We start from the raw sequence: 27713 nt of genomic DNA, 5'->3' as shown, positions 1-27713 counted from the left end.
CTCGCTGATGATCACAGCCAAGGTCCCTAATGCCAGAGGTGCAGGGGTAAGTAGGTAAGAGAGAGTAGTGATCACTGCTGAAGGACAGAGGCTGGATGTAAACAGAGGACAGTAAAGCTACAAACCGGTGCCTGGGACACGTACCTTGGTATTGACACCGACTTCTGCACCACCACACGGCTGCTCTGCTGCTCTACCCTGGTCACAGCTGCACCAGCACAACCACCAGCTGGAGGTGGCTGCATCTCCCTGGAGCAGGACAACACAAGAGATGATCCTCTGAGGCTGACAGATGTCCTCTCGCTGGCACAGTTGTAGTTGTGTACGATCCAGTCAGCTGTACTCACTTTAAGTATCAGGGAAACTACCTAAAACATCAAGGCTTCTGCATGATGCTTTGAAGGTTTTACATATCTTCATCTGGTACTTTAACCACCTGTTTGGAAAGTTGTACTTTATGTATTAGATGGGACCATGTATCAACCATGTAGAGGGACTGATACAAGATACGGCACGGCTGCAGAGTCAGTGCGCTGTGAAGCTCAGACAGGCAGCAGCAAGCTCACCCACACAGCAGGAATGTATACTCACTCCTGGGCAGGACACCAGTTAACCACAGCCCAGGCAGGCGTAGGCTTCAATACAGATCAAGTCTGCAAGGCCGGAATGAGCAACCATCACCTTTCAAACGTTGCCCTGCTCTACAGGAAGCTGCAGCATAAAAGGAGAGCAAGGTAAGCTGGCAGAAGTCTGCTCTGTGCAACCAGAAGAGGATTAAACAGATTTTTAAATGTCAAATTCTTAGATTAACACACATGTTCCGGTCCAGGGGTCCACTAGCCTTTCCTCCTGTAAGTACAGCTGGTTTAACATGTGGCTAGACACACGCTGGTCCTGTAGGCTGGCAGGGAAACAGGCCCATGGTGCTACTGGGTTCATCTGCCCACCATGAGGAGCTGGCAGAATTTGTAAGTCTAAATAGGACTTTTCTTGAAAAAGCCTTTCCATCAGCATCAGCTAGTTAAGTACATGGACCATTAATTTCTTTTTATTTAAAATAACTAAATGCCTTCTCTCCCCGTTTTGCTGCCTCTTTCCACAGTACCTGTGTCACAGTCCAAAATACTGAAGGGAAAACTAATGGATCAGCCAGTGCACTGAATCAGCTGGTAATGCCAACCAGGTACTCCCTGGCAGGAGCCACAGTATTTCTTTCAGGACCTCTAGGTATTTAAAGTAGAAAATACAAGATTAATTGTTAAAGGTATAATACATAAGACACAAGACTAGTGCTTGTGTCCATGGCAGACATGACTGACCTGGATACAGTGGCTCTGGAGCAGCAACCGCTTGGGAGTCCTACTCCAGGTCCACAGGCTGTGACCTCTGTCTTGCTGATCATTTCAGTACCCCCATTTTGCTGCTTTTTTTTCCCTTTCTTCCCCAAAGGTTGTATGTGTTTGAACAAGGCAGTGCCTCAGGCCTGGCTGCAAGAGATCCCGTAGGATTTCACACAACAGGCTGCTCTTGTTAAAGGAACAGGTTATGCTCTTTCAGCTTCAAATATTACAGCCCTCTGCAGGAGTTTTGGAGCCCACCTTTGATTTCTCCTCAGCTCTTGGAAGTCTTGACATGAAAAGCAAGACCCAGCATGCAGCAAGGCTTTCTGGTACTTTAGACAAAAACATTTCCCCAGTGACGAGAAACAAAAAGCATGTAACTAAGGCATAAAAGAGGCTCAGAAGCCAAACCACCACTCGTGGAAATGAGTCCAGACAGTGCAGCTCTCACTAGAGTGATTTCTAAAAAAACAATCTGTTAAGTATGTGGCAACCTGGGCTCCATCATTGCACTTGTGGCCAGCATTTTGTTAAATCACTGAACTCCCTTGCCACACACCTGAGATCAGCCTCAAATGCAACACAACTTCCAGAAGAATGAGACTAATTGATTAATAGTTGGGAAAGAAAAGAAGCAGGAGCAAAGCTTGTTTTCATCTGCCAGTCCACAAATCCGATCAAGAAGAACCTGATGATTAAAAGCAGCCCATATACTTCCAAACTGCAGCCATTCCCTTTATCAACTAATTTTGGGCCAGGCCCAACACAGAATTCTCAGCATGTAAAACTGTAGCAGGTACAGAAAGGGGTCAGTCAGGTTATCAGAAAGCAGCACTCAGTTTAGTGTAAATGAGATACACCCTATATATTTATCTCTCACTAACATATATATACAGAATCACAACTATATAAATCCCAACCCAATCTGTATTAATGGCAACCAACCAATCAAAATTCATCTTTCAGGGGAAATTAAACCAAGACACAAACCACAGATCCGAAACTGACTGCTGAAACATCAAATTCCACTTTTGGATTTAAGTCATTCTCAACCCCAACATTTCCACATGACTGCATGCTAGAAGCCAGAAAAGCAGCACTGCCCCGTGCTGCCTCTGTGAAGCCATCAGCCTGGGGACATGGCTCAGGGAGCAGAAGTGCATTTGTGGTCAGCATGGCACAAGGTACTTACGTGAACCAGCACAGTTTAAAATGGCACAACACCAACTGCTGGCATCAGGGTAAATACACCACAGCATGGTGTGGCAGCGGCTCAGAATTGAGACTAACCCTAGTGACCCAGAGAAACTAGCCTTTGATACCACTCCACCTGCAGTCCCCCTCTGCTCTGCAGACTCAGTGTCACCATGCCACGTCATACAACACCCTCAGCTGCTGTTACAGCACCCAGCACGACAGAACTGTGGTGTCCAAAGGCAGAAGCAGCCCACTGGCCATGCTGCCACCTCCCAAACCAGCTACGCACAGCTGGATCCAGCAGGGAGAGGGGTCATACATACATACATACATGCAAGGACAGAACATGCTGGTAGTGGAGAGACAAACACTTCTGTCACTAGACACGAACACTGGGTCTTCCGTACACTGTAATTCTGAGTCTTTCTCAAAGTCATTTTAAAGATGACACAAAGGCTGACTCTTAACAGAAAGTACACAAAACAGGCAGCTGAGAAGGAGTGCAAAAGGGAAGAATACCTTGCATCACAAAACACCAAAGGTAACTGCAAAGGTTGTATCAGTTCCTAAAGAGAGGTCAAATCTCTACGTACATGAATCACCTGAAGAAATTTTCCATTTGCAACAGAAAGATCCTGTTGAATGCGGGTGTCCAGGACGAGCAGCACATTCACACCACTTTAAGAAAGGTCACCAGCATCACCTCAGAAGCAGCAGTGCAACCAGTCTCATTCTGCCTCTGCGATCCTGTGGCCACCACCGCTGCACTGGTGGTGGGAGGCTCATCACTACACTGACAAACCAGGGAACAGGTTTGTCTTAAGGACCCAAAGATTCAGTTCAGTCAGGACAGAGCGGGACAGAACCCTGCATTTGTCAAAAGCACTGGGGATGGTCCTGCAGAAGCATCCTTAGCACCACCCAAAGCATGGGTCAGTGGATGTGATTCTTACAGAAGAGCATAATCAGTTTTCTCCCATCATGCAGCTTTCCCAAAGGGTTCATACACCTGAACAGAGACACGTTCTTGTGCCAGACTCCACATGCACCAAAATGCATCAAACCCCACCACACTGCAACATTACTCAACGTCATTCTTGGACTAAAGCAAAAGCCCAGCACTCTATCACAGCTACTAGAAAGAAACTTAACTCCATTCCAGCCAAAACCAGGACTCAGAGTCAGGCCACAGCATATTCCCACCTCCCCCTGTGCCCCGAGGATGTTGCCTATCATTACCTGACAGTGAAGACACCTTGGCTTGTTTGGTCTGATGGCTTTTCCTGTGGCACTGCCAACGTAAATTGGATTAATTGCCCCAAAATACACATAAATATTTCAAACACACTGGTGCAGTAATGTCAACTTAGTTAATTTGCTGAATAAAATTTAATTTTATTTAAAAAATCTTATACACTATTATTCACCTAGCCCTAGTTGTGAACAGATTCTCACTTCTGAAAATAAACCACATTCTAGTCAATTCATTCAACACCAAATTAAATTACTAGTACTGGATATTTTTTTTTCTTAAAAAAAGTATGTTAAAACTTTACTTTTTTATTTTTAAAACCTCTAAAGAAAACGTTGCAGTTTTACAGAAATGTTTCTTTTCCAGGTTATGCGGTTTTTTTCAATGCCTGTTATAAATTCAGCTTGTGTAGAGTTGTTTTTTTCATAGTTTTTTAATATGTATTATCTGCAGAGACATTGTAACAGTTCCATTTTGTGGATGAACACAAAACTTGTACAGATTTCTCATATTTGGTCTTCAGGTAAATAGTTCCCAAAAGCTGCCTAAATAAACCACTTCAAACTGTTCAGTCCAGCATGAGAACACAATCTTTCCTTTCGTACAGGGAAAGGAAAATATAAATAATGCATCATTAGTACAGAAAATGACAAAAATCAGATTCAACTGAAGCCAGCGATGCAGCTTCCACTCACCTGACTGCATGAGGAGATAAGACGTTAATGTGAATTAAAGACTGAACAGCAGCCTCACGTTGCAATTTAATTTTGAAATGTAAAGTGGAATCTATTACCACGATTAAAGTGAGAAATTACCAATACAGCTTTAAATGTTCAACTGCAGAACACACACTTAAAAAAAATAAAATATTAGAATAACATGGTAGCCACTGTTAGAAAACCACAACAGCTACGCTCACTGGAGACCCTGAGGGTCAGTGTAGGACATCAAAAGTGTTATGGAGAAACCGGTCAGATTAAGTTCTACTGATGGGTGCTTAAGCTTAAAAATATCGAATATACCTCTGACAAGATAATTTTTACTCTTTTTAAAAGGACTTGTGATAAAGAATTTCATCTTTCTAAATGAAGAACAGTCTGTTATCTTAAACATACACAATATTAAGCGAGACTCTTGTTTTACTTTAGACTGGAAAAATATGCCAGGGACAGTCAAAGTCAACACAAAGTAACAAACAGCAAAAGGTAGCAGAAAGAGAAACAGGTAAGTGCAGCTCTGGTCAAATTCATAGCAGTTCTTTACGTCAGTTAACGGCTCATTTACATCGTAATTTCTAATCAGTTACATGCAAGCCCAAAGAAGCATTTGATCACTACACATGGTAATAAAATTTGATTAAATTTATCAGGCAACTGCTAAAATATGAAAATTTGCAGATGTAATAAAGTAGCTTTATCTGAACTTGAACAGGACAGACAAAAGTAAATCATTCCATTGGTTAAAAAAACCCTACATTCAGTTTTTACCAAACAAAATTTCACATGAAAAGTATTGTGTGATTCCAAAGTTTCCGGAGTAGAAATGGAGTGATTTGAAATGTCAAAGACCCCATTGTTTTGCAAAGAAATGAAAATACACCTCAAAAATTTCTAATTCCACATGTGAACAACAAAATACTGCATATCTACCAACAACTGCATCGGGTAGGTCATTATGAAAGGCTAGCTGCCAAGATGTAGGAAATGGCTCCTTGCCTCTGTTCCCTTTGAGGAATATACAATCGTTTGAAACCAGTTCACACTAAGCGCTTATCATGCTGCCGTTACACTGAGATACTCAGTCCTTAAAATAATCTGATAAAGATTTTTTTAAAGCTGCAGCCCTCCCCAACACTGTATTTCTCAGTGTGCACAGTTCGGTAGGGGCAGGGAGGAGCGGGGGTCACAGCCTCTGGAACAAGATGGTTTGCAGTTTGACTTTAAATTACCAAGTTTTAAGGCCACCTGTGTTGGGGTTTTTTTCAGTGCTGAAAGTTGAAGTCTGATCACAGGGCCCCTTTCCCCACTGCGTGAGAACATGTTCCAACATTTTAGGTGTTATATTTAAGTGTCTCCTTTTGGCACCATGGAGTTTTGTTTGTTTTTTTTTTTCTTAAAAAAAAAAGAAAAAAAGAAAGAAAAGAAAAAAAAAAAGAAAACTCCCCTAAGTTTCTAGTTCTGGCTGCCTTTATCACTCACTGCCACAGGTGGGGTGTCCACGTTAACAGCTATGACTATGCTCTCTCCATCTTCTGTTTTGATACGCTTGAGTTCCTGCTGTTCCGACTGGTCTCCATTCTGACGCTTGGTTGGGAGGGAGGCCGAGGCAGATGCATGGGTCGCCAACATATGCAAAGGACTCGCAGCAGCTGTGAAAACCCAATGAAAAAATTCAGCACACTAATCCCCGTCAAACAGAAAATACTGAAAGCAAACCTGTATTTTCAGTACAACCATGAATTCCTTTATTGGTGCCACGTGGGGTATTTGCAATCCCAGCTGAGATTCAGGTCCAATTGTTTGATCTTTGTACAAACCTGAAGGCCATTTGCCCAAATCACATTCACACAGATTTGGACAAAGGTAGGAGAATGGGGATATCTCTCTGTTTTGCCTATGGGCAACTGAAGACACAGAGGGGTTAAATGGCTGAAAGCTACACTGTACAGCTACAGCTACCCTGTAATTTGTAACAGAACTGGGAAGTGAAGATCCCCTTTTCACAGGTTCTGACTGAGTCTGTAGATCACTGCAGAACTCATTACCTAGCCTGAAGGAGTGCACCACTGTGACATAGCCATTTGTGGCCATCAGTTATTTAACACAAGCTACACATGTCACATCACCCAGAGGTGTGACTCAAGCAGTGATTCCTCTCTGACAGATAATGAGGCCCTGACCTACCGTGTAAGGAAAAGGCAGCACTTCAGAAAGTATTAGTGTTAAGAAATGACCCATCTGACGAGATTCAAGACCACAACCAAATTAGATCAACAGGTGTATATATTTCAAACACCCTATACAAGATTTTCACCTTTCTCCTTCCATGGTGAGATAGTGTAAGTCACTATTAATGGGAAAGAACAGTCCTTTAACCCTTCCAAGACATCCAAAAGTTCCCTCCCTCTACTTGTTAGCAGTCTGCTCCTCAGTATCAACCCTTTCTTAAATCAACAATTCACATGTCTTTGCAAATAATGCAAAATACTAATGATATATCTGTCCACTGCACTTCATGAAAAATTATCTATCCATTATCAAGTGACCTCCTTTTTACACCCACACTCCCTTTCCTCAGCTCTGCTGCCTTTATTACAGTATTGTCCTAAAACATGAAGTCCATAAGGAACTCTTACTTCTGTATTTGTTGTATTTGTTCTAGTAAGTTATCCTAGCATATCTGCAATATCACCTCTGCATGTAACCAAACTGGTCTATACTTAGTGTTTACCAATAGACTTGAGAAAATATTTACCTGATGCAAAAAGCTTTGCTCCAACTGTAAAACAACATGTAACTTGTAAAATTACAAAATAATGGCTCTTGTATCTCAATAGTCATTCAGCTTCTACGAGAAAAGCTATTCCTTGTATAATTCTGGCATAGGTACCTTAGAGATAGTTGCTTCTGAATGAAATGCCTGACTGCAAATTTATTGTTGCTTAAATAAAAACAGAAAGTTAACCCTCATCTTCAAACACGCATTAATAAATGCACTGATTCACTCCCAGGGTCTGTTTAGTAGAAAGTGACTTGCTGGCTGCTGCCATAACCCATATGTCGAAGTATGAGATGCACAAAAGAACAATGATGTTTGATATCTACACTGAAAGATGAAACAATATCTAGTTACATTATTTTCTTCTGCAGTAAGAAAACTGAATTTACTTTGAACTTCACAGCTTTATGTTAAACTGACAGTTAGTAAAAAGCACTGCCAAACTGTTTTGCTGAGAATAAGATCTGAAAGCACCTTTTTACTACAGAAAAGCACCACAATTCTACTCCTATGGTAGGCCACATTTCTTTGACAGGCCTAGAAGGCTTCTCTACCAAGGAAAACATGCTGAAATCAGTTGAAATTTCAGAGTCCAGGAAAAAAAACCAAAAAGCATTATTTCCTGCTTTTAAAAATAACTTTTCTATCTATTTCACATGACTACTGGCTCAAGTCATACATCCCTTCTGACAAAGAAAAGCCTGTGAAGTCTGACAGCGACTGCTTTTGCTTTACTTAAGCTGGAAATGAAGTGGAAACAGACAGAACACTGACCTATAAATGTCAGCAATGGAAGAATAAAAAGGAAATAAAGCAGGTAATTCACTCCATTAGAAAGACTTTAGAGCAGAAATGCAGTAGTAAGTTGATATGAGGTAGCCTAACACTATTTCTGTAAATACATTTTATGATAAAAAAGCTCCTATTAGTACCAGATAACATCGCAAAGTGAAACTGTTAGAATAAGCTGCACACTCTGCAAAGTAAACCAAAACTGAAAGCCCTCTGAACAAGTGTGACTGGATGAAAATTATGAAGAGGTACTGCTACCCACTCAGACCATGGAGACCGTGAGGGGAAAGGTGAATTCCGACAAGAGGAATCTCTAAATCCCACAGAACTCTTTGTCATTTTTAGTGCAGGTTCAATAAAAAGAGAGTAAAAATTAACAGTTCAAAAAGCCAACACACGAGCGAGTTCTGACTGGTTTTCCTGTTCGTTGGTTCTTGACAAATCATCTGGGAGCAGTTATCATTTTAATAGCAATGTTTCACAGGAACTTCTTTTAAACCTTACTTATATCCTGGGTTTAATGACAAGGGAGAACAGGTTGTCACCAAGTACATTCCTTTAATGACCACAAAGAGAATAAATAGCTGTTCAAGTAATCATCAATGAAGAGAATCACTAGTTCTTACTGACAGGGAGTGAACAATCCCTTACAAGGCTGTAATCTATATATTTTTAAAACTTAAGACATGAGAACAGAACTACACATGACCAGTGCTGAACTGTTAAGTTTTTAACACAGACAAAGCAATAGAGCACCTCCATAGCATACATACCAGCATTGCCCTGTCCTTGTATCGCAGTGGTGATGGGTACTATGTGCGTTCCGTTCTGTGTTACAGTTTTTATTGGTAGCTGGTGTTGACCTAGAGGTGCCTGTTGCACTATAGTAACTGTCTGTAAGGGGGTTGTCTGAGATGTCTGAATGATACGACTAGCAGCTCCAATTGTAGCATGAGTAATAGCAGGTATAGGCTCCACTTTAACTGAAAAACACAAGACAAAACATTGTTAAAACCAAGAAAGAGTTAAAGAACCATTTGGTTTTAATCAATCAACCTTCAGTAAAAAACTATTTTATTTCAAGCTCAACATATCTGAGAAATTACGATGCAAAATCATCAGCTGTAGCTAAATGTTTCAAGTGTTTATCTGGAAAGAAGTTTCAAATAATCATCCTTCAGTATAAATAGCCAACAAAACAACTAACCCCACAGCTTCTCACCTTTTACTTCCTTGTGGTCTCCATTCTCTTGAGGTTCTACCTTGGGCTGGGTTACCATCGCAGCTTGCGTGACTACTGCCTGTCCAGCTACAGTGTAAGTGTTTGCTGGTGCTAATCCAGTCACGTTTGTGACAGACACAGCTGGTATCTGGTGGACAACATGAACTGTCTGAACTACAGGCTGCTGGGATGTTGATGTTGTCACAGGAGTTGCAACAGTGTAGGTGACGGGTTTAATAGTTTGTGGTAGCTGCCGTTGTACAGTAATTAAAACTGGTTGGCTAGAAAGAGGTGATCCTACGAAGAAAGAGAGAAAAATTAGGCTGCCAAGTTTAATCATTGCTTTTAAGCCAGTCATTCTTTCAAATCAGTCATTCTTTTAAACTTAACACTAAAGCCTCGGAGTTTAACAACCCCCTTCACTAAAGCCCAAATGATCCAGAAAATGTAACTGGACAATGAAGATTATGACACCTGGCTGTTTCTAGCCACACATTTAAGTGCGGCATTCATTCAGCAAGACCCTGTTTGAGTGAAAGCTCCCACCTGTCCCCAAATACAGCTGCACTACCAAAGCTACATTTAATACTCATTTAGTAAAACTGCCTTCCCTAGGTGGAAACAGGTGCTTCAGATGTTGCGTGGAGTATGTCTGCACAGGTAAAACTCTCAGCTTCCTAGGCTGGGGAAAGGCTGGTGTCTCTGCTTAGGACCATGTTTGCCTTCACCACAGAATGGTCACTGACACTTCTGTAGTACCACAATAGCACCAAGAAAATGGATGGATGGCAAGAGTATATACTAAGGCAATTAAACAAATACATCCTTATGCCATCATGCCTCACAGGGAGTCATTTGTTTTTTGTTATGGTTTTTGGTTTTTTAATGGCAATTTCCTTATCACCCAAGTTTGTCCTTTCTTTATCCTTTCAACTCCTTTTATCCCCACCTTTGAAAGGGTGACATGACCACATATGCATGCAATACATATGCTTATTTCTTAACCCATGTAACAAAGTTTTTGGGTTTATTTTCTAAACCAGAAAGAATATGTTTTGAAAGGAAGTGACAACTGTTACAAGACAGTACAGTCCTGCACAGGACAGAAGCACAATCTCTGCTTAGTAATAAAGTGGTCAAGGGTGTTGGAACAGCATACAGGTAACAGTTCAATGTATGCAAGCAGAATTTCCCTGGTATCTCTATGTGTTTATCGAGGACTTGCTCTAAATGTGAAGAGGTTTAATATCTACCCTTTTTTGGTGTACATGTGAAGCCTTCGTAGTGTTTATGTATTAGCCCTCTCCCACCTCCAACGCCCAAATGCTTATTTAAGGATTCCTCACCTGGGGCGCTCTGTGCAAATCGTGCTTCTTGTATTACCGCTAGTTTTGGCTGGATAGCACTAGGCTCAGGTTCCATTGGGACTGGAGATCCTTCCCTGGACAGACTCTCGGGGGTCTGGACTCCACTGGAGTGTGCAGACAACACTCCAGAGTGATTAGGAGAAGCTGGGGCACTTCTGTATTTAAAAATGAAAGCAGCAGCTGATGTGTTTTAACTTCTGAACTGTGAAAGACAGTGACCTCCCTCTAAAGAGACCATAACACACATTGGCCACAGGAGGGCACCTCTGCCTTCTGGCAAGCACAGTTACAACCCAAAGCAGTTCTGATGAGCATTTATAAAGCCTCTGTTAAACAGGGACAGAATTTAAAAGCAAACTTCAGGTGCAGTTAACGGAGAAGTGGCTGGATGCCTTCTTAGGAAGACTCAACAATGTGTGAAACATGAACGTTTCTTCTGATGGAGAAGAGCGATAAGCAAATCTCAGTCTAAGGGCAAGCAATACAAGATCTGCACTAGCAGAAAGGCTGTAACGTTACACAGAGGGAATAATTTAAACCCACCTATTTCCCCATCATGATTCTGCTCAAGCATTATCAATCTAAATACATAATTGTCATCTCTAAGTTCAATAACATGTTAGCCAGTATTTGGTAACTTTCTTTGCAAACAGTTTTAAAATGCAGTAGATGGCAGTCAGAAATTAGAACTAGGAATTCTGTCAAAAAACAAAGGTACAGCAAGGTTTGCTTACATTAACAATCTGACGGTTATGCAAACCGAGTCACCTCTTTAACACAAACAGTAAGCAATAAAAACAAGCCTAGTGTATGAGGCAGCCTCCTAGTCAATCATACAGAATTCAAACACTGAGTCTGCTTAAAATTAAATTACTAAACTTGTGACTGTATCCAAAACTATCAAGTCTGTATCAGCCTGAAGATTAAACAACAGCCATAGTCTTTTTGTTCATCTGTTTTTCCTTACCTAGAAGAGAGTGGTCCCAGAGGGGTTCTAAAGCAAGGTACTCCCCTAGGCCGCCTTTTCCTAAAAGCCTGCTCTATTAATTTGCTTTCAGAGGCAGGGTCTATCCTCCAGAATGAGCCTTTGCCTGGTTCTTCCTGGGAACGTGGTACTTTGATGAAATAACGATTCAGAGAGAGATTGTGACGTATTGAATTCTATGGAACATAAAAAAATATGTAGAATTCATATAACTTTTCCAAGTCAGAATGTGGCCTACTGCAGCAGTCTGTACTACAGGAGACTCGGGGTTCAGCTCTTAATTCAACAGAACTCACAGCACTACAAAGGCAGTGCCATAAATCTGAAAGGACTCTTGCATTTTTCAAACCTTTCCCAACAGTTAAAACCCCAGTATGCTAATGAGGCAATAACAGGAATCCCATTTAATTCTCTGATGAGAAACACAGTGATTGCGATGAGCTGTTAGAACACTACAAATACTTGTGCATAATGCAGCATGAAAAAAAGTGTCAGTCTTCATACACCACCCTTCCCCAGGTGTCAATGTCAGTTCATTCTAGGAGGGCCAGTAAAATACAGCATACACTGATTCTGATCTTATGTGATAATCTTACTGTTCCACAACACAGAAAGAAAAGGTTAAAGACAAGTTCCAAATGCAGCTAGATTGTTGGGAGTTCACCCACAGTCCAGTCTGCCTCACCAGAGGAGCCAAGGATTTAGTGTGTCTAGAAAAACAACAAAGGGCAGGAGGTCCTAGAATAACTCTTATTGAGATCTTTGTCACTGCACTCCAGTTTGCACATTACTTCACCCTCAGTTTGCTGTAGCACACACAACTCTTTGATCAGAGAGATGCAGAGAACTTCTAACACCCTGAAGTGGCTGTATCTATGCTTAGCTTTGCACACATAAATTCTCTTTAAAGATACATAACCCCCAAAATCTCTCTAAACATTATCACTGAAAAGGGAGGAAGTAACAAGAAACGGGGAACACAGAGAAGAAGCTTTAAGTTAACAAAAGCTCTTAAAAATTTGCAAAGTCAAATGCAAATTTTGTTCAAATGTCTGAGACCATGACCCTGATGGCAAGTTTGGAAAACTTAAAGCAATGATAACCATGTATGGTTTCTTAAATGCAAACTGACGAAACCAGAAATGGTTTACCCTGCCAAAAACTGAAACAGAACTAGAAAGATGCCAAGAACATGTTTATAAATTGTATTTACTTCTCCATATGAGAGAATGAAATAGTAGATCCAAAAGTACCTGCTAACATAAGTTCACAAAGAGGAGCCTTCAAGTGCCAAACGAAATGAGACCTCTATATATTAAAGGCTATAAATACTATTTATTAAAGTATAGGATTTCGATACTATACACATGTATGTACTCTATGTTTTGAATAATATACACGTATATACCCTAAGATATTATTTAAAACATCTATAACTCACCGTAACCGTAATCTAACATCTGATGGAGAAAAGGTAGCAAAGCTACTCCTGCATGAGGTACGCCTGTGGGTGTTAGAGCAGTGCTCTGTATGACAAGTGACTGAACAGCATCTGATTTTCAGTTTTTCCAACTGCTTTTACAAATAGGTGTTAATTTATTATTTTATAACATACCATGTCTGCTGTGTCTATCACCTTGGTTTTATGAAGTATGATACATCTAAACACATAAACTGTTCTAAGGCAGAACTCTTTAACCATGCATTATAATGTATATGCATGTTTGATTCTACAATGCTTACATCAAGGAGCACTACGCACACAGATACTCCAGGTATTTCAGAACAGGAAGCAAAAAAACCACCATCATTTTATAAACAGAATCTTCTTGCTAAAACAAATCTGTTAGCATGACTGCAGCCAGGATTCTGCATGGTTTATGTGTGAAAGGGAAACAGAAGACACTTCTTAGCCACAACAGCTACGCCCTTTTACTACCGAAACCATTAGCAAAAAGCTGGGAACAGTTACATTCCCCACTAACTTCAGAATTCCTCTAAGAGCGATTCAACTTTCATCTAGGCCCTATGACAAATATGTATCTGATTAATAGACTAAAAACCTATTCCTCTCCTGGGCAGGCATGTATTCTCCAGTCTTCTACTTGGGCAGCACTATTCCCCTCCCCCAGTCTCTCCAAATTTTACTTCCCTGAAAATAACTTCAGAGCATGCCTCTCTGTTGCAGATCATGACTGAACTAAGCAGCAACACAGTGAAACTGATACCCCATGACTGACAGTGCAGTCTGAATGTTACATGGGCAAACAGGCCAGTCCTGATACTTGTGCTCTTCTGTCCTTTGCTGAAACTAAAAACGGCAGCAAAGGCACCGAACCCTTATGTGTATCTGGGAAGTCTGTGCCAGACTGATTCATACTCCGTTAGTCATCCTGGCAAACGCTGAGGTTGGTCTCTTTGAAAAATGAAAAGAAAGCAGAAATTAATTCTGCAGAGTGGAAAGACTTGGTGTAATTCCATGCAGATTAAGTTCACAAACAGCTTGTGTTGCACAAACAAAACAGGGCACACAATAGTGCAAGATGAGGACAGATAATACATGCTTGTTCCTTAACTGTAGTGCATGGTTAAGATCATGGCTTTCAAATAAAACTGAACTTGTAACATCTAATACCTTAATTTTATCTCAAGATAATAATCCGGATGTTTACACAATTGTAAGTTATAGATAGCATACGTAGTTTCAAATACCCAGTGCCAACTGGACTTTTCTTCCCCAAAAGTCTGTATTCATTGCTCCTAGAGGTTTACAGATATCATTCCACGAGTAAAGCAACATTTCAAATACCAAATCATGTAAACTGGCTATGTGGCTGGAGAAGCTGCATCAGGGAAGAGACAACACACTCATTTGACAGATTCTATTTAGGAAGGGGTGCTGGGCTCACCAACTGACTGCTTATGAGCATTTACAGCTGCCAGTATTACCCACAAAAATTCCAGAAAGCAAATTTACCTGCCAGCCCTTGTCTGCTGTCCTGTAGTACGGATAGTTTTTAGTTATGTGCGTATAAATTCCATTTAGTGTAAGCTGCTTATCAGGTGCCATTGTAATTGCTTGTACTATTAACTGTGCATAGGAGTAAGGTGGCTTAGAGTCATCCTGTACAACAAAAAGAAAAGTCTGCATCAATAAACTTTGAAAATATACACCCCCCCTTTCTAAATCAAAAGTTACAAAATACAACTGAACACGTTTTCGAATGATCAAAATCTTAAGGCAGAAAAGAAACTAAGATGATTTTGCTCTTCTGATTAAAAGATAACAATAAAAAAATAACATTAAAAATTTGGAGACACATACCCCAGTAAAGGATTTTCAACAGCAAAGAATTTTCAACAGCCTACAGACCCACGGATAAAATAGATACACACCCTCCCCCCAAAGGGAAAGAGAGGGAAATCAATAAATAGATACATAAACAAATCTTGTCTCTAATCACAAAAACCTACCAATTGTTTTTAAAGTCTGCAATATTAAATGATGACACACTGCATCCACTTTAGCAAACAAAATTTCTGAAGTCTTACATTCACTCACAATGTAATTTATGGGATTGATTTCAAACCATGTTTACCTTTGGGCTATCTCCACCCGATGCTTCCTTGTCATTCTCTGACTGTGAATTATCAGCCATTAAATGTAGGTCAGATGGTATTACACGACTCATTTTGTACCCTGAAGAGCCTGCACCACGGGGGCTAGATGGGCAGGAATTTGCAGCACTGTAGAGCATAAAAAGAGGATCCTACTATTTTGTTATACAGTATATCACCACATTATATCTAATCAAAAAGCTTTTACTGTGGAAAAGCCCACTGCCAGGCTACAGTTAAGGGTCTGTCAGTATTTCCATTATAAACCCCAATCTTCCAAGCCTTTCTAACTCATCCATTGGAATTAAAATCACTGCAGGAAGAAACCTGTCAAATGAAGCTCAGGTTTTCCTCCTCAAAGGGAAAAAGATTAACTGATTTATCAGATTGTGCTGTAATTTGGGTGGGATTTGCCAACAGAAAAGTCCACTGTAACTAAATAGGCAACCACAAATTTTAAGACATTCGTTTGGAATAAGAAACACATCTTGCATGAGATTTCTGCCATATGCTTGTATTCAGTCTGCACAGAAAAGATCATCTCTCCTGTGCAGTATTTTTGAACATCTGAGAAAATACAGCAAGCAGTTGGGAAAAAGTTTTGATTCTTATTTAAATCTAACCCAACATTAAGTGTTTATAAGTACATGCACATACGCACACATATATATGTATAAACATCATAAACTTCTCTATAAATGGGATGCACCAACACTGACTCATCTAATTTAACACAGTATTAGGAAAACAGAGCAGTTACACTGCTACAAAGTGAACGACAGTGCCAAACAAATGAAAGCAGCATCTCTTGATACCTCCCTTTTTGCTATCACAGAGAAATAAAGATAAATTGTCTCTTATCCTACTGTAACATCTTTCTCACGGTTGTCCCCTGCCTTGTAGAGTCACGGGAACCACCACTACACAAAGCCTGTTTTCTTCCAGAATTTCCATCTAGCCAACAGGGAAGAGACAGTTGGCGGGTGAGGTCTGTCCTCTTCCCCCCAAAAAAACTTTGGCAGCTCTCCATGAGGACACGTACTTACTTCCCAGCAGTTCATACTGTAACTGATTTCAACACAGACCTCAGAAACTCCAGAAGAAGTTAACTAAAAACCAGAATGACAAAGCCTGCTGTGGCCCCAGAACCAGCCTTATCGCCAAAGGCACTCTTTAACCTAAGTCCAATCTATGGTTCAAAACATCAAGTAACAAATTTAGCCAGAAAGCGTTATTTAGAGTTACAGGATAAAGCTTTAACATATTTACATCTGTCTAGTTTGGTTTGACTGCCTGGCCTCTCAGGTTTTTTGCTACCTCCTTTTTTATGTATAGAAACAAGGGAGGCACTGTACATGGGGCAATATATAGAAAAAGGATACCCTTCAAGTTTCTCATCAGGAGAAATCCACCAACAATTCGTTACTAATGATGTACTATAGAAGGGAGTCTGGGTTTTTTAAATGTTGCATGGAAGAATCCTTCATTAAAGCCAAAATGTGACACTAATTCACTTTTTAAATATAGATCACTGCTGTTTTCTTTTCACGTATCAAATGACAACATCCCTCTACTGTGCTCCCTTTAGCATGTATTGACAAAGCAACACATATGGTATAATCAAAGCACGTTTACAAGTCTTCTACAAAACAGGGGGATCTGAAGAGAAACTGTCAAGCTTTGCTCTCAAAATAGACTCAAAACTGTTGTTTTGGGGTTGGGTTTCCTTTGTAATAAACTATGTTCAACAGGTGCATGAAAGCCCTGAAGAGAAGTACAAAATTCATAGTGAGGCAAAGACTGTGGTGGCATACAGATATTATCTGAAATATCTGTGAGCTGCTCTGTCATTCCTTGGACAAGATGTGTTTTTCCTGAATTTAATAAGAAAGCAAACCTGTTATACAGTTGAGTCCAGATCTCTTTTCTCTCTACTTCCACCATTTATACATATCTCATTAAACACTACAATATTGAGATCAAGCTCTTGACAGGCATGAAAGAAGTCAATTATCCTTATATTCAAATTTCATTAACAAGATCTACAGTTTGAAAAATCAAGCATTAACAGTCCTTCACTCAAGTGGAGATACAGGAAGTGAGGGGGGGGAAGAAAAAAGCTTTCAACAGCACGTAAGTGACTTTGAAACACAACTTTCAGTGCCTTTACATGAAATTTGTGCTCCTGAACTTTCTATGAATTTTAAAATTTGTATCTAAACTGATTTTACCAGTTCGGGAGGACTGCTTGCTTATGGTCAGTCGGGTCTGGTCCCAGAGAACAAGTCAGACAACAGCTACAACTACTAAATTAGGCAGCACAGTAGGTTAAAAACGTACAGCAACCTCCGCTGCACACTTCCCTACACTAAGCTCCATTTCTTACATTGTATTTTAAGTAAAATGTCTGTTTACTTCCAGCAATACTTAATCACAAATCTTCTGGAGTAAGGGATAAGTCTGTTTTACACACTAATGATAACCTGGCCTGGTTTCAGCTGTAACAGTTGTTTTTCTTCCCAGCGGCTGGTGCAGTGCTGTGGTTTGGATTTAGTATGAGAATAAAGCTGATAACACACTGAAGTTTCATTTGTTGCTCAGTTGTGCTTACCGTGATCAAGGACTTTTCAGTCTCTCATGCTCTGCCAGTGAGGACAGGCACAAGAAGCCAGGGGGACACACAGCCATGGCAACTGACCCGAACCACCCAAAGGGATATTCCACACCACAGAACATCACCCCCAGAATATAAACTGAGGAGAGTCGGCCAGGAGAGGCCAATCACTGCCTGGGGATAAGCTGGCCATGAATCAGTGGGTGCTAAGCAACTGTAACTGTGCATCACTTGGGTTTTTTTCAGGGGGTGAATTTATTCCTTCCTCTCTCTCCCCCCTACCAATACTGTAACTGTTGTTGTATTATTATATTTTATATTTTACTTTTTCCAGTTCTCTTCCCCATCCCACTGGGAAGGCAGAGGAGAGAGCAAGACGATAGCTGGTACTTAGTTGCCAGCTGGGCTGAAACCATGAAATAACGAAAAAAATCCACCTTTTTTCTGATTATCAGCTTCAGGGGACAGTGACTAACCAGAATGTTCTACAATGGTATTATTCAGACTTATCTCATTTAAAGTCTTGCCATAAGCATGCAAGAATAAAAAGCAACCCAAATCATTTGGAATGCAAGACAAAGATACTCTCCTTTGCTGTACTAAGAATGCCACGCTCCTGAGCCAACTGTTACACATTTTAACTATTACAATTGAATAGTAAAGGCTGCTCATGTAATTATCTTATTACTTAGCAGAATGGTGGGTTGTCTCCAAGGCAGGTAATGCTGAGCTTCAACTAAACTTTTACCACAAACACAAAATACTTAAAATGAATTGGAAAGCTGCCTCATCTTGCTAACCATATACTGCCCCATATCCAATGTGCAGGGTTTAAATACCTGATAGTTCCTGTGGGAGAAGGGAGAGGGCTGATCAGGTGAGCCATGTTGTCTGGAATGTTTATTGTTAAGGGAGAGATCTGGGGTTGCACAGGCTTCACTGGGGACTCCGGGGCCTCCTGTTTTTCTCTTTTTTCATTGGACAGAGCTGTGAATGTTATCTTGATGTTTGTGCTGGGAAACCTGAAAGTACAGCTGAAAAATAAAACACAAACATATAAGCCACTTTTTACAGTATGTCAGATTTTCTGCATAACTTGCACATATCACCCAACCTAATTTAAAAATCAAAAGGTTCAGTAAATCACCTGTAACCATCCTCATTTTATAGCTTATACAGAAAGAGTAATGTGGCCAGAAAAAGACCCCCAAGTAAGCAATTTGAAAATTGGGAAAGAAATACAAGCAAATGTAATTCTTTATAACAAGGGCAGTTTATGTGTTCCTCTAAATTTCTTGAAGGTCACCCTGATCTTGCAACTATCCCTAAAACAAATCCTATTTTGAAGACTGTTTTATGATGCCAAAGAACAGGTTCAGCAAATAAGTCACAAGTAGTTGGGAACACACATTTTGACCAGTTTGAGGGCTACCCAGTTTCACAGAGTGGTCTACCTAGGAGATTTGATTTCTCTTAAAATGCTTATTAAGTAACTATGCATCCTAATTCTGGTCACTTAAGGAGTATATTGCTGTTGTACCACTACATTTAAGTATCTTTTCTCAGAGCTGAATTTAAGAGCCCTTCTCCCTATCCTACTAAAGACTACATGCCCAAATGTAAAGATTAATGATAAATTAAAAATGTGCAATTGTCTAAAAACTTGGAAAACAGAACACAATGAATGGACGTTGGGGTATTTTTCGTTCTGCATCTCTGTATATAGCATTTAGAACTTAACCCAGTTAAACAGACTGTTTACAACTTCTCAGTAAATAAACAGACTGAACAAACAGAAAAAAATTTCTCTCAACAAAAGCATCTATAAAAACACAATTCAACAACTCCACTATCTTCTCTTAAGCTGTTAGACTGCACCCAGCATTAAACCCACAACTATATTCACACACCTCTTCCACATGATGAAAAGAACTTTCCACCAACACAATACCAAACAAACAAACCCACAACATTTTCTAAGGTTAAGGTGATTCTAGGTAGATCGAGTTTTATAAAGATAGGGAACAACAGCATGCCTAAGAAACACAGCTATGAATGCAAGATACAGACCATAAACAGAAGTGATCATTTATGTTATTATATTTTTTCTAGAGAAAAGTGATGTAAGAATTGGAACACTCAGCTGTGGAGTAGCCTTAAAGCATTTCTTCAAATCAGTCTGAAGGTGTTTATAGAACAAAGGCAGCATTTGATTTTTGTGACATCTCCTGCCATGTGCACCACAATGGTTCTTTTTTCCTACAATACACACCCAGGGATCAGGAAAAAGAGAAAGAATTGACAATGACCTTCCTTTTCTCTCAGTCTTACTTCTCAGTATGGACCACGTCCGAATTTAACAGCCGACCTATTTCTGAAACATGCTCCATGTACTAAATTAGGAACGGAATCTATGCCAAAAAACTGCACATGCATTTCAGCAAGAAAGTTAAATGGACCAATTTCTGGGTTGGGTTTTGTGGTTTAGGGTTTTCTAGTATCTTCAGTAACAACTCATTTCTTTGCTTATATTGCTTTAGTTTGAAAGAGGTCTCCGCTGTTTTGCTAATAAAAATGTTTCCTGAACATTTCAGTTAACGACTGCTACTGACAACACTGCTCAAGTGCATGCAGAGGGTAGCTACAGACACCCTTTTGCTGAAGATTAAATAAAAATCCCTGTAAGTGACCACCACCATCTGTTTTGATACAGAGACAGATTTAAACTTTAGTCACCTGTTCTCTATGTTTTACAAGGTGTCCTGGGTTCAGCTATAGCAGTCATTTTTCTCCTTCTTAGTAGCTGGTGCAGTGCCCTGTTTTCCACTTTAGCCTGAGAACAATGCTGATAACACCAATGTTTTTAGTTGTTGCTAAGTAATGTTTATTCCAATCAAGGACTTTTCAGTCTCATGCTCTGTTGGTGAGGAAGGGCATGGGAAGCCAGGAGGAAGCAGACACAGGACACCTGACCCAAAGTACCCAAAGGGGTATTCCATACCACAGCACGTCATTCCCGCTATAGAAACCGGAGGGAGTTACCCGGCAGGCCCAGATCACTGCTTGGGTCCAGTTGGGTATCAGTGGGCAGGTGGTGAGCAATTGTATTCTCTCCCCTTATCATTATTACTGGTGGTAGCAGTAGTGGGTTTGTGTTATACCTTAGTTACTGGACTATTCTTATCTCAACCCATGGGATTTACGTTCTTTTGATTCTCCTCCCCATCCCTCTGGAAGAGGGGAAAAAAAAGAGAGTAAGTGAGCAGCTGCGTGGGTCAGAGTTACCAGGTGGGCTTAAACCACAGCAGTTCTTTTTGGCACCCAATATGGGGCACAAATCTGACCAGAGTGTGTCTAATTGTAAATCTAAACCTCGACACAAGGCTATTCCATACCTGAAAATATAACTTAATGTTTTTCAGACCAAACTTATTTCAACTTCAGTAAAATGTGGGAGTAATCAGACACAGCTCTAGATGCTCATTCACTGACTGGATTGCTTACAGCCCAGTAAAAAAACCCGGCACATAACAATGAGCAACCACAGTTTCAGTGCTGGGGTGGGGTAAGGATGGGGAGGAGGTCATCTTCACAACTTAGGCACAAGTATCAGAAATATAGAAACATAAAACGTATACTCGAAAATTCCTTCAATATTCCATGTAAGCGTATTAAAACACCTCCCTTCTTACACTACTGCAATCCCTTAATACATTGTTTTCCCTGTGGGCATCTTTTGCAAAAAAGGTAAGGACAGATTACTCAGGTAATACTAAAGCACAGATTTCAAAGTACAGCAGAGAAATGGTGCTCCCAAACATTGATCCAGTTTGGAAAAAAAAACAAACAAAAACCACCAGAAATCCAGGAGCTCTGACTAATCAAGGGTATGGGATAGGTTACAAATGCACCAAACAAACGTGAACTTACAGCCAGGAGCTATATTCAAACCCGAAGGTGTTACAGCTTACAGCACATCCCAGGCTGAGCTTGAAGGAATGACCTTATTAAGGAAGACACAATAAACTCACAAATCACCACCTGGTTAGAACATGCAAACATCTAATGATTACCACAAAAGACCACATCTGTCCATTGATTCCTATTTGCAAATAGAGGGGTTTTAATAGAAGCATATTTTTAGATAGTAAAATTCATCCAAAAAGCAGAATAAAATGTGTACCAGCCAACAGTTTATGTGAATAAGCTGTATTAACATGACTGTACATTTAATTCCAAAATCAAAGGAACATGTTCCAGGTGGACAAAACCCTGGGTAAGATGGTTTAGTGTGAGGTGTCCCTGCCCATGGCAGGGGGGTTGGAACTAGATGATCTTGAGGTCCCTTCCAACCCTAACTATTCTATGATTCAATGATTCTAATTTGATGAGAATCAAGCTGGTTTTGGCATATTCTTTAGTTACATAATGAACTAAAAAACCACAAAACACCTACAGTGAAAGACCTCATCAAGCACTTAGTCTGCAGCAAGCTGAAGTTGATTTTACTATTTAAAGCATTTACAATAGGTTCACAATGTGCTACCATAGGCTGGTTGCTGTAGAAGAGACTCATCTATATAACCCACTTAAAAATGGAAAGAAAAAAAATAGTAAATTCATAAGCTGGCACCTTGCACCTCATCTACTCAACTACCATTCTTAACAGGATGATGCCATTTGGAGCAGGACATCCAACAGAGCCACCAAAATGGATTCAGTAGATTCCTAAAAACAAGTGTTTACGGACATCCATGTTTCAACAGCCTATCATGAAAAGTGTATTAGGTATCTAAGTGATGAAAACAAGTAGCACTATTTAGCTGATGTGCCAGCACTGCATTTTACATATTTCAAGCAACTGTTCACAGGATCCACATTTAACTAATTTTGTACATTTATTTATTATGGTAAGTACTTGCCCTGTGCTTTCTACACAGCATCACAAAGGACAGTGGGCAATGCCAGGAAACTGCAGCAGAGGTGTCACAACTAAAATGCAACTCATGAGCCTAGTTATTTAAAAGTTCACTCTGGGTTGAGTACTAGAGAACAGACAAGAAGCATCAAATCATTTTAAACTATTCCCTAGAAAACTCTTGCTATTTCTAGAGCTCCCAGCAGGACGGAGAGATGCTGATTTAGGCACTACCACTAAGGAGGTGAACAACTTCGCGGGGTGCCAGGTAAGTGTCTTGTGGGAAAATGTGCAAAGTCTTGTTTTGTCACACCTGTATTTCTAATATTTTCTCACTTCCCCTCAGTGATTCTGCCTGTACCGCAAGGAAAAGATGATAATATACTTGTAATTCTGCCTATATGAAAATATAATCTGACCGAAAACGAGGAATTCCCTCCTGTCTATCTGGGGAACCAAACCACAGAAGTAGGAATTCAGTTCCTCCCTGTACCCTCCTATGACATTCAGTGCCTCAGTATCCTTTGAATTATTCCATTTTTTAATTGTCTTTTAAGAACCAGGCCCAAAATTAGAGAGAAGCTGCCAACCTGCTGTTCTTTTATCAGCACCTCCAGATTCTACATTCAAATAGATTATAGGAGTTTGGCACTAATAACCCACTAAATCATGGTAGCTACAACTGTACAATCAACTCTTCACACTGACACTGAACACCAGTTAACTTGGAGATGCCCCTGTATTTTAAACACATCTAAAAGAGTAACAAGGTGAGAGTTTTCAAACTCTTGTTGATTTACTGAGAGCCAAGATCTTCAACTTTTTAGATTAAAAAAGCAAGACCCACAAACAAGAATACAGGCAGCACCTGACAGATTGCTTGCGTCATTTTTTTACTTCAAATACTTTAAATGCAAGCATGGACAACAGTATAACTCACCTCAAGGAGAAACTGAGGTAATCACCACCTGAACCACCCAACAGACCTTTTTCAGACTGGTTTTCTCTGCCAGTACAGCAGACAAAAGCAATGCCATTTGTACTTCCTTCTCCTCCCCTATTTTGATCAGTGAACTAGCAAAAAAAAACCATGTGAATCACTGTACTTCCAGATATGGCCCCTCTTCCAGAGAAGGGAGATTCAAAACTAATCCCTTTTCTAGTTCCTCTTGCCTAGCTGCTTATGATTTGCATCCCAGTTGGGTCTTTCCCCATCACTCCAGTAAAAGTGATCCCCACAGCCAATTATGGTATTTATACTTCTGGTAAAAGACATGCACACTTTGAAGCTTAAGTCACCAGGAAGATATTGCAGTGCACATTTCCAGCCACACTTTTGGTTCAGTCCCATTTCAGAAGTCAAGCAAAAATTGGGTTTTTTTATCACTCAGATAGAAGCACAGAGAAACTGAGTTTGCAAGCGACCTCTGAAGGTCTCTAGCCCAATCTTCTGTTCAAAGCAGGGCTAATTTCCAAGTCAGACTAGGCTGCTCATGGCCTTAGTCTGATCAATTTTAAAGTTTTCCAAGGACAGAGTTGGACAATTAATTCCTGTAATGAGTCACTCTAGTGGTGAAGGGTTTCTCATTCGTCCAGGTATAACTTCTTTTGCAACTTTCTACAGCTGCTCATCTTCAAACTGTGAGCTTCTCAGCACAGCCTGCCTCCATCTTTTCTACAACACCTGTTTAGGCAGGGAAAGGCTGCACCCAGATCCACCCTTGAGCTTCTCCAGGAGAGAAAATAAATAACTAACCTGAGGTCCTTCAGCCTGTCCCCATATGTGCCAGATCCAATAAGCATTTCAGCAGCCCTCAGTTTTGTGTTGAGGGGCCCCAAACCAGACACCGTTACTGCCCATACAAGCCCAGCCTCCATCTTGACAAGGTGTATTGCTGAAGCACATACCACCTCCTCTCCTCCAGGATCCGACTCATCCTCTGCAGAACTGCTCTCCAGTCAGCCATTCCCAGCCTTTACCCACCCCAGATGCAGGATTTTCCATTTGTCTTTGCTCAACTTCACAAGGTTCCCTTCAGCCCAGTCTCAGTTTGTCAGTGTCCCTCTAGATGACAGCTCTGCACTCTAGCATCATATTAACCACCCCCCACCCTGAATTCAGCATTATCTGTGACCTGCAACAGACACTCTCTGTCCTATATCCCAAGTCAGTAATGAGTGACAGCACTGACCCCAGTTCTACATGGATAGAAGGTTGCACAAGGTTAGGTACCACTTTCTCTGCACTGTCCTGTGTAACATCTATAAATCTCAGGCCATCATGTCAAAACTGGGAGGCATTCAAGTGTCTGTAGAACAGGGTACTTGAAAAGGGACACAATTTGTATGACTTCCTGATAACGGGTGAATTTCAGTATGAAACAACAAGGACATCAATTTCATCTCAGTTTGCTGCTTCATTTCTTATTGATTTCATCACAATGGGTTATTAAGAAGTGAATCACAAACTAGATCCAGTGACTGGGTTTAACTGATTTTTGACAAAGCAAGGCTTAAAAGATGAGTCTTCACAAAAGCAACTAGAAATACCATAGAGGTAAAAAAAGCTCAAAATTTCAAGTATAATTACATATAATTTCAGTGTTTGCAAAGTCTGTGTATTATGCTTTCATGTCCTAGAAAAAAAGTGGATCTCTAAAGAGAGAACTGAGCTCAGTTCCTCTCACAGGTTAATCTGACACACACAACTCTAGGAAACCTGTCAGGAGAGATGCAAATCCTTGTCCTCTGAGATACCTGAAAGAAGTAACTTCTGTTAACTTGGAAAAAAGCAACAATCCCCACACCAAGGAAAAAATGGCTGCTTTACTCAGCCTACCCCTTTCAAAAAAAAAATACTTTAATTTAATTTTCTACGCTCCTCATCTTCTGAATTTTATCCCAAAGTTTTCTCACTATTCAACACCAAGAGCAGGCAACTTAAATTATTCCCATCCAGATTTTTAAGACTTTGGGCTGCATTTAACTGAACTGGAAGTCAATACTGCAGTCCCCTTCCAGAGTAGAGTTATCATCTTTAGACCTGAACAGAATCAACAAACCCAGAACTTGTTTAAAAGATGAACGGGGCCACTTCAAAGCAGAGTCAGAATTTCACGATAAGCTTAATGCACCCAATATTTAAAAATTACTAATGAAGGTAGATATTTAAATCCATCCAAATAGTCACGATATTAAGTAGCTGCCTGAAAACTCCATAACTAAATGATTACTAATGAAGTATACGTTATTAGGAAAAAAATTTACACAAATTCTTGTGGTAAAGCTTTTCCTTGACTCTTAAGCACAAGTAACTGCTTAGAGATTTGTTTTACAAGAGTTTTCTCGGATTACATAAAGAAGTGCTGCTGTAAAACTATCCATAGTATGAGAAATGCCAAGAGAACAGGAACTTTTATAATGAATAAAATGAAAAAGGGTTATCCAGTATGCCATAATATTAATCAGATTATTATCATCATCATCATCCAAAACAGAGAGAACTTTCTTAATGAGCGATTTTTTAATACAGGTCCTTGTTCATCTCCATGAGGTACAATCCTATCAAGAATTCCTATCAAGAATTTTAGCTTAACATTACATTTGCAAAGCTTTCTACATCGCTGGTAAGAGAAGAAAGGAGTGCTCAGTTTTCTCTACTGACATGGCAAGGTGGTCTTAAAAGAACCAATTTCTAAAATGCGTATTAAAGAAACAAAGCCCAACTCCTCCAGTGGCTTTTTAAGAAAGGAGCTCTTCTTGGCCACACCCTGTGCAGCAATGTGAGAAACTACCCCAGCAGAAACACAGCAGCACTGCCCACATGTACATGTACACACACACTGTGTTAGGATGGATTCCTCCCCCTTCCTGATTCCATGATTTTAAACTAAGTCCTGATTTGGTTAATTTACCATAAATCTACACACTATTACAGTTGTCCATTACTAGTCAGGACACTTCTAGAGGTTACCCAAAAAGCAAACGCCCTTCTAAAAGTGGCAGCTTTTTCCTCTGGGGGGTGAATCACAACCTCATGCGTGTTCCCCTTAATTCTCTGTATCCTTTGCAATTGATTTCTGTTGACCAAAGATCAATAGTTGCAAAGCATGCCCTCCACAAACAGAGGATGTGAGGGCTCTGCAGAAAACTCAACCTCTTAATACCGTAAGGAACAAAAGACACTCAGATTTTTAAACCAGCAGTCAGCCTTTCTATTCTGGGCCCTGGGCACACTTGTCACAATTATCTGTGTGGTTTTCCAGGTGTGCCATCACTGTCTCCAGAGTGACATAAGCAGCACGAAAAAAAGCCTGAAGATCACTGATCTCCACACTCAGCTGTGTTAAGATCTATGCATCATCAGAAGTGATGAAATATTGCTGTAGCCTTGTGTTAATTCAAGATAGCCAACAAAATGCTTTCACCAAATTCTAAGCAAAGGCTGAAAATATGATGTAGTTGTAAATGGCTCCCCCGTAGGAAAACTAGGTTACGTATTTCCCTACTCATGTTTTAGCAAGTGCCTAAGTCGTATGTAAAGTTGTCAGTATTCATTACAGGAATGGAGCTAACCCGCTTTCGGAAGGATCTGGAACAATCCTGTCTGCGTCAAAAAATGATCCTGTGACAAAAGAGTATTGATGACGACAACCGGAACATTCCTGAACCACTAGCAGCAAATACAAACTGAGTAATAAACACATGCTCTTGTTTGAAACGGTGTTCAATTCTTCTTTCCCACTCAGAAGTCTAACTTTATAATAAATAACCCATTTTTAACCCTATGTTCACAACAATTTCTCATGGGCATTTAAGAGCTGAGACTTGAAAAGATGTGTCCTGAGGATGTTCAACTACAACAGATTATCCTGCAAATGTAAACTATTCTATTAACTTAAAGCTGATCT

The 27713-nt window shown here is 40.2% G+C and overlaps 1 protein-coding gene across 2 annotated transcripts in view; it reads right to left on the bottom strand.

The window, feature by feature from the left end:
- Positions 1-3907: 3907 nt before the first annotated feature.
- FOXK2 (forkhead box K2) overlaps positions 3908-27713 on the bottom strand; it is a 49607-nt gene continuing 25801 nt past the window's right edge. For both annotated transcript variants that reach the window (XM_065694033.1, XM_065694032.1), the window contains exons 2-9: positions 18725-18919; positions 15253-15400; positions 14631-14777; positions 11636-11829; positions 10648-10823; positions 9302-9598; positions 8853-9062; positions 3908-6157 (exon numbers count right to left, since the gene is read on the bottom strand). In XM_065694033.1, the coding sequence (XP_065550105.1) occupies positions 5961-6157; positions 8853-9062; positions 9302-9598; positions 10648-10823; positions 11636-11829; positions 14631-14777; positions 15253-15400; positions 18725-18919 (1564 nt within the window). In that variant the 3' untranslated portion in view covers positions 3908-5960. The remainder of the gene's footprint in view (positions 6158-8852; positions 9063-9301; positions 9599-10647; positions 10824-11635; positions 11830-14630; positions 14778-15252; positions 15401-18724; positions 18920-27713) is intronic.

The sequence above is a fragment of the Lathamus discolor genome, chromosome 13 (assembly GCF_037157495.1).
Source record: "Lathamus discolor isolate bLatDis1 chromosome 13, bLatDis1.hap1, whole genome shotgun sequence".
In the NCBI taxonomy this organism is placed as follows: domain Eukaryota; kingdom Metazoa; phylum Chordata; class Aves; order Psittaciformes; family Psittacidae; genus Lathamus; species Lathamus discolor.
Note: the sequence above shows the minus strand (reverse complement) of the source record. Positions and strands in the feature narration are given on the sequence as shown.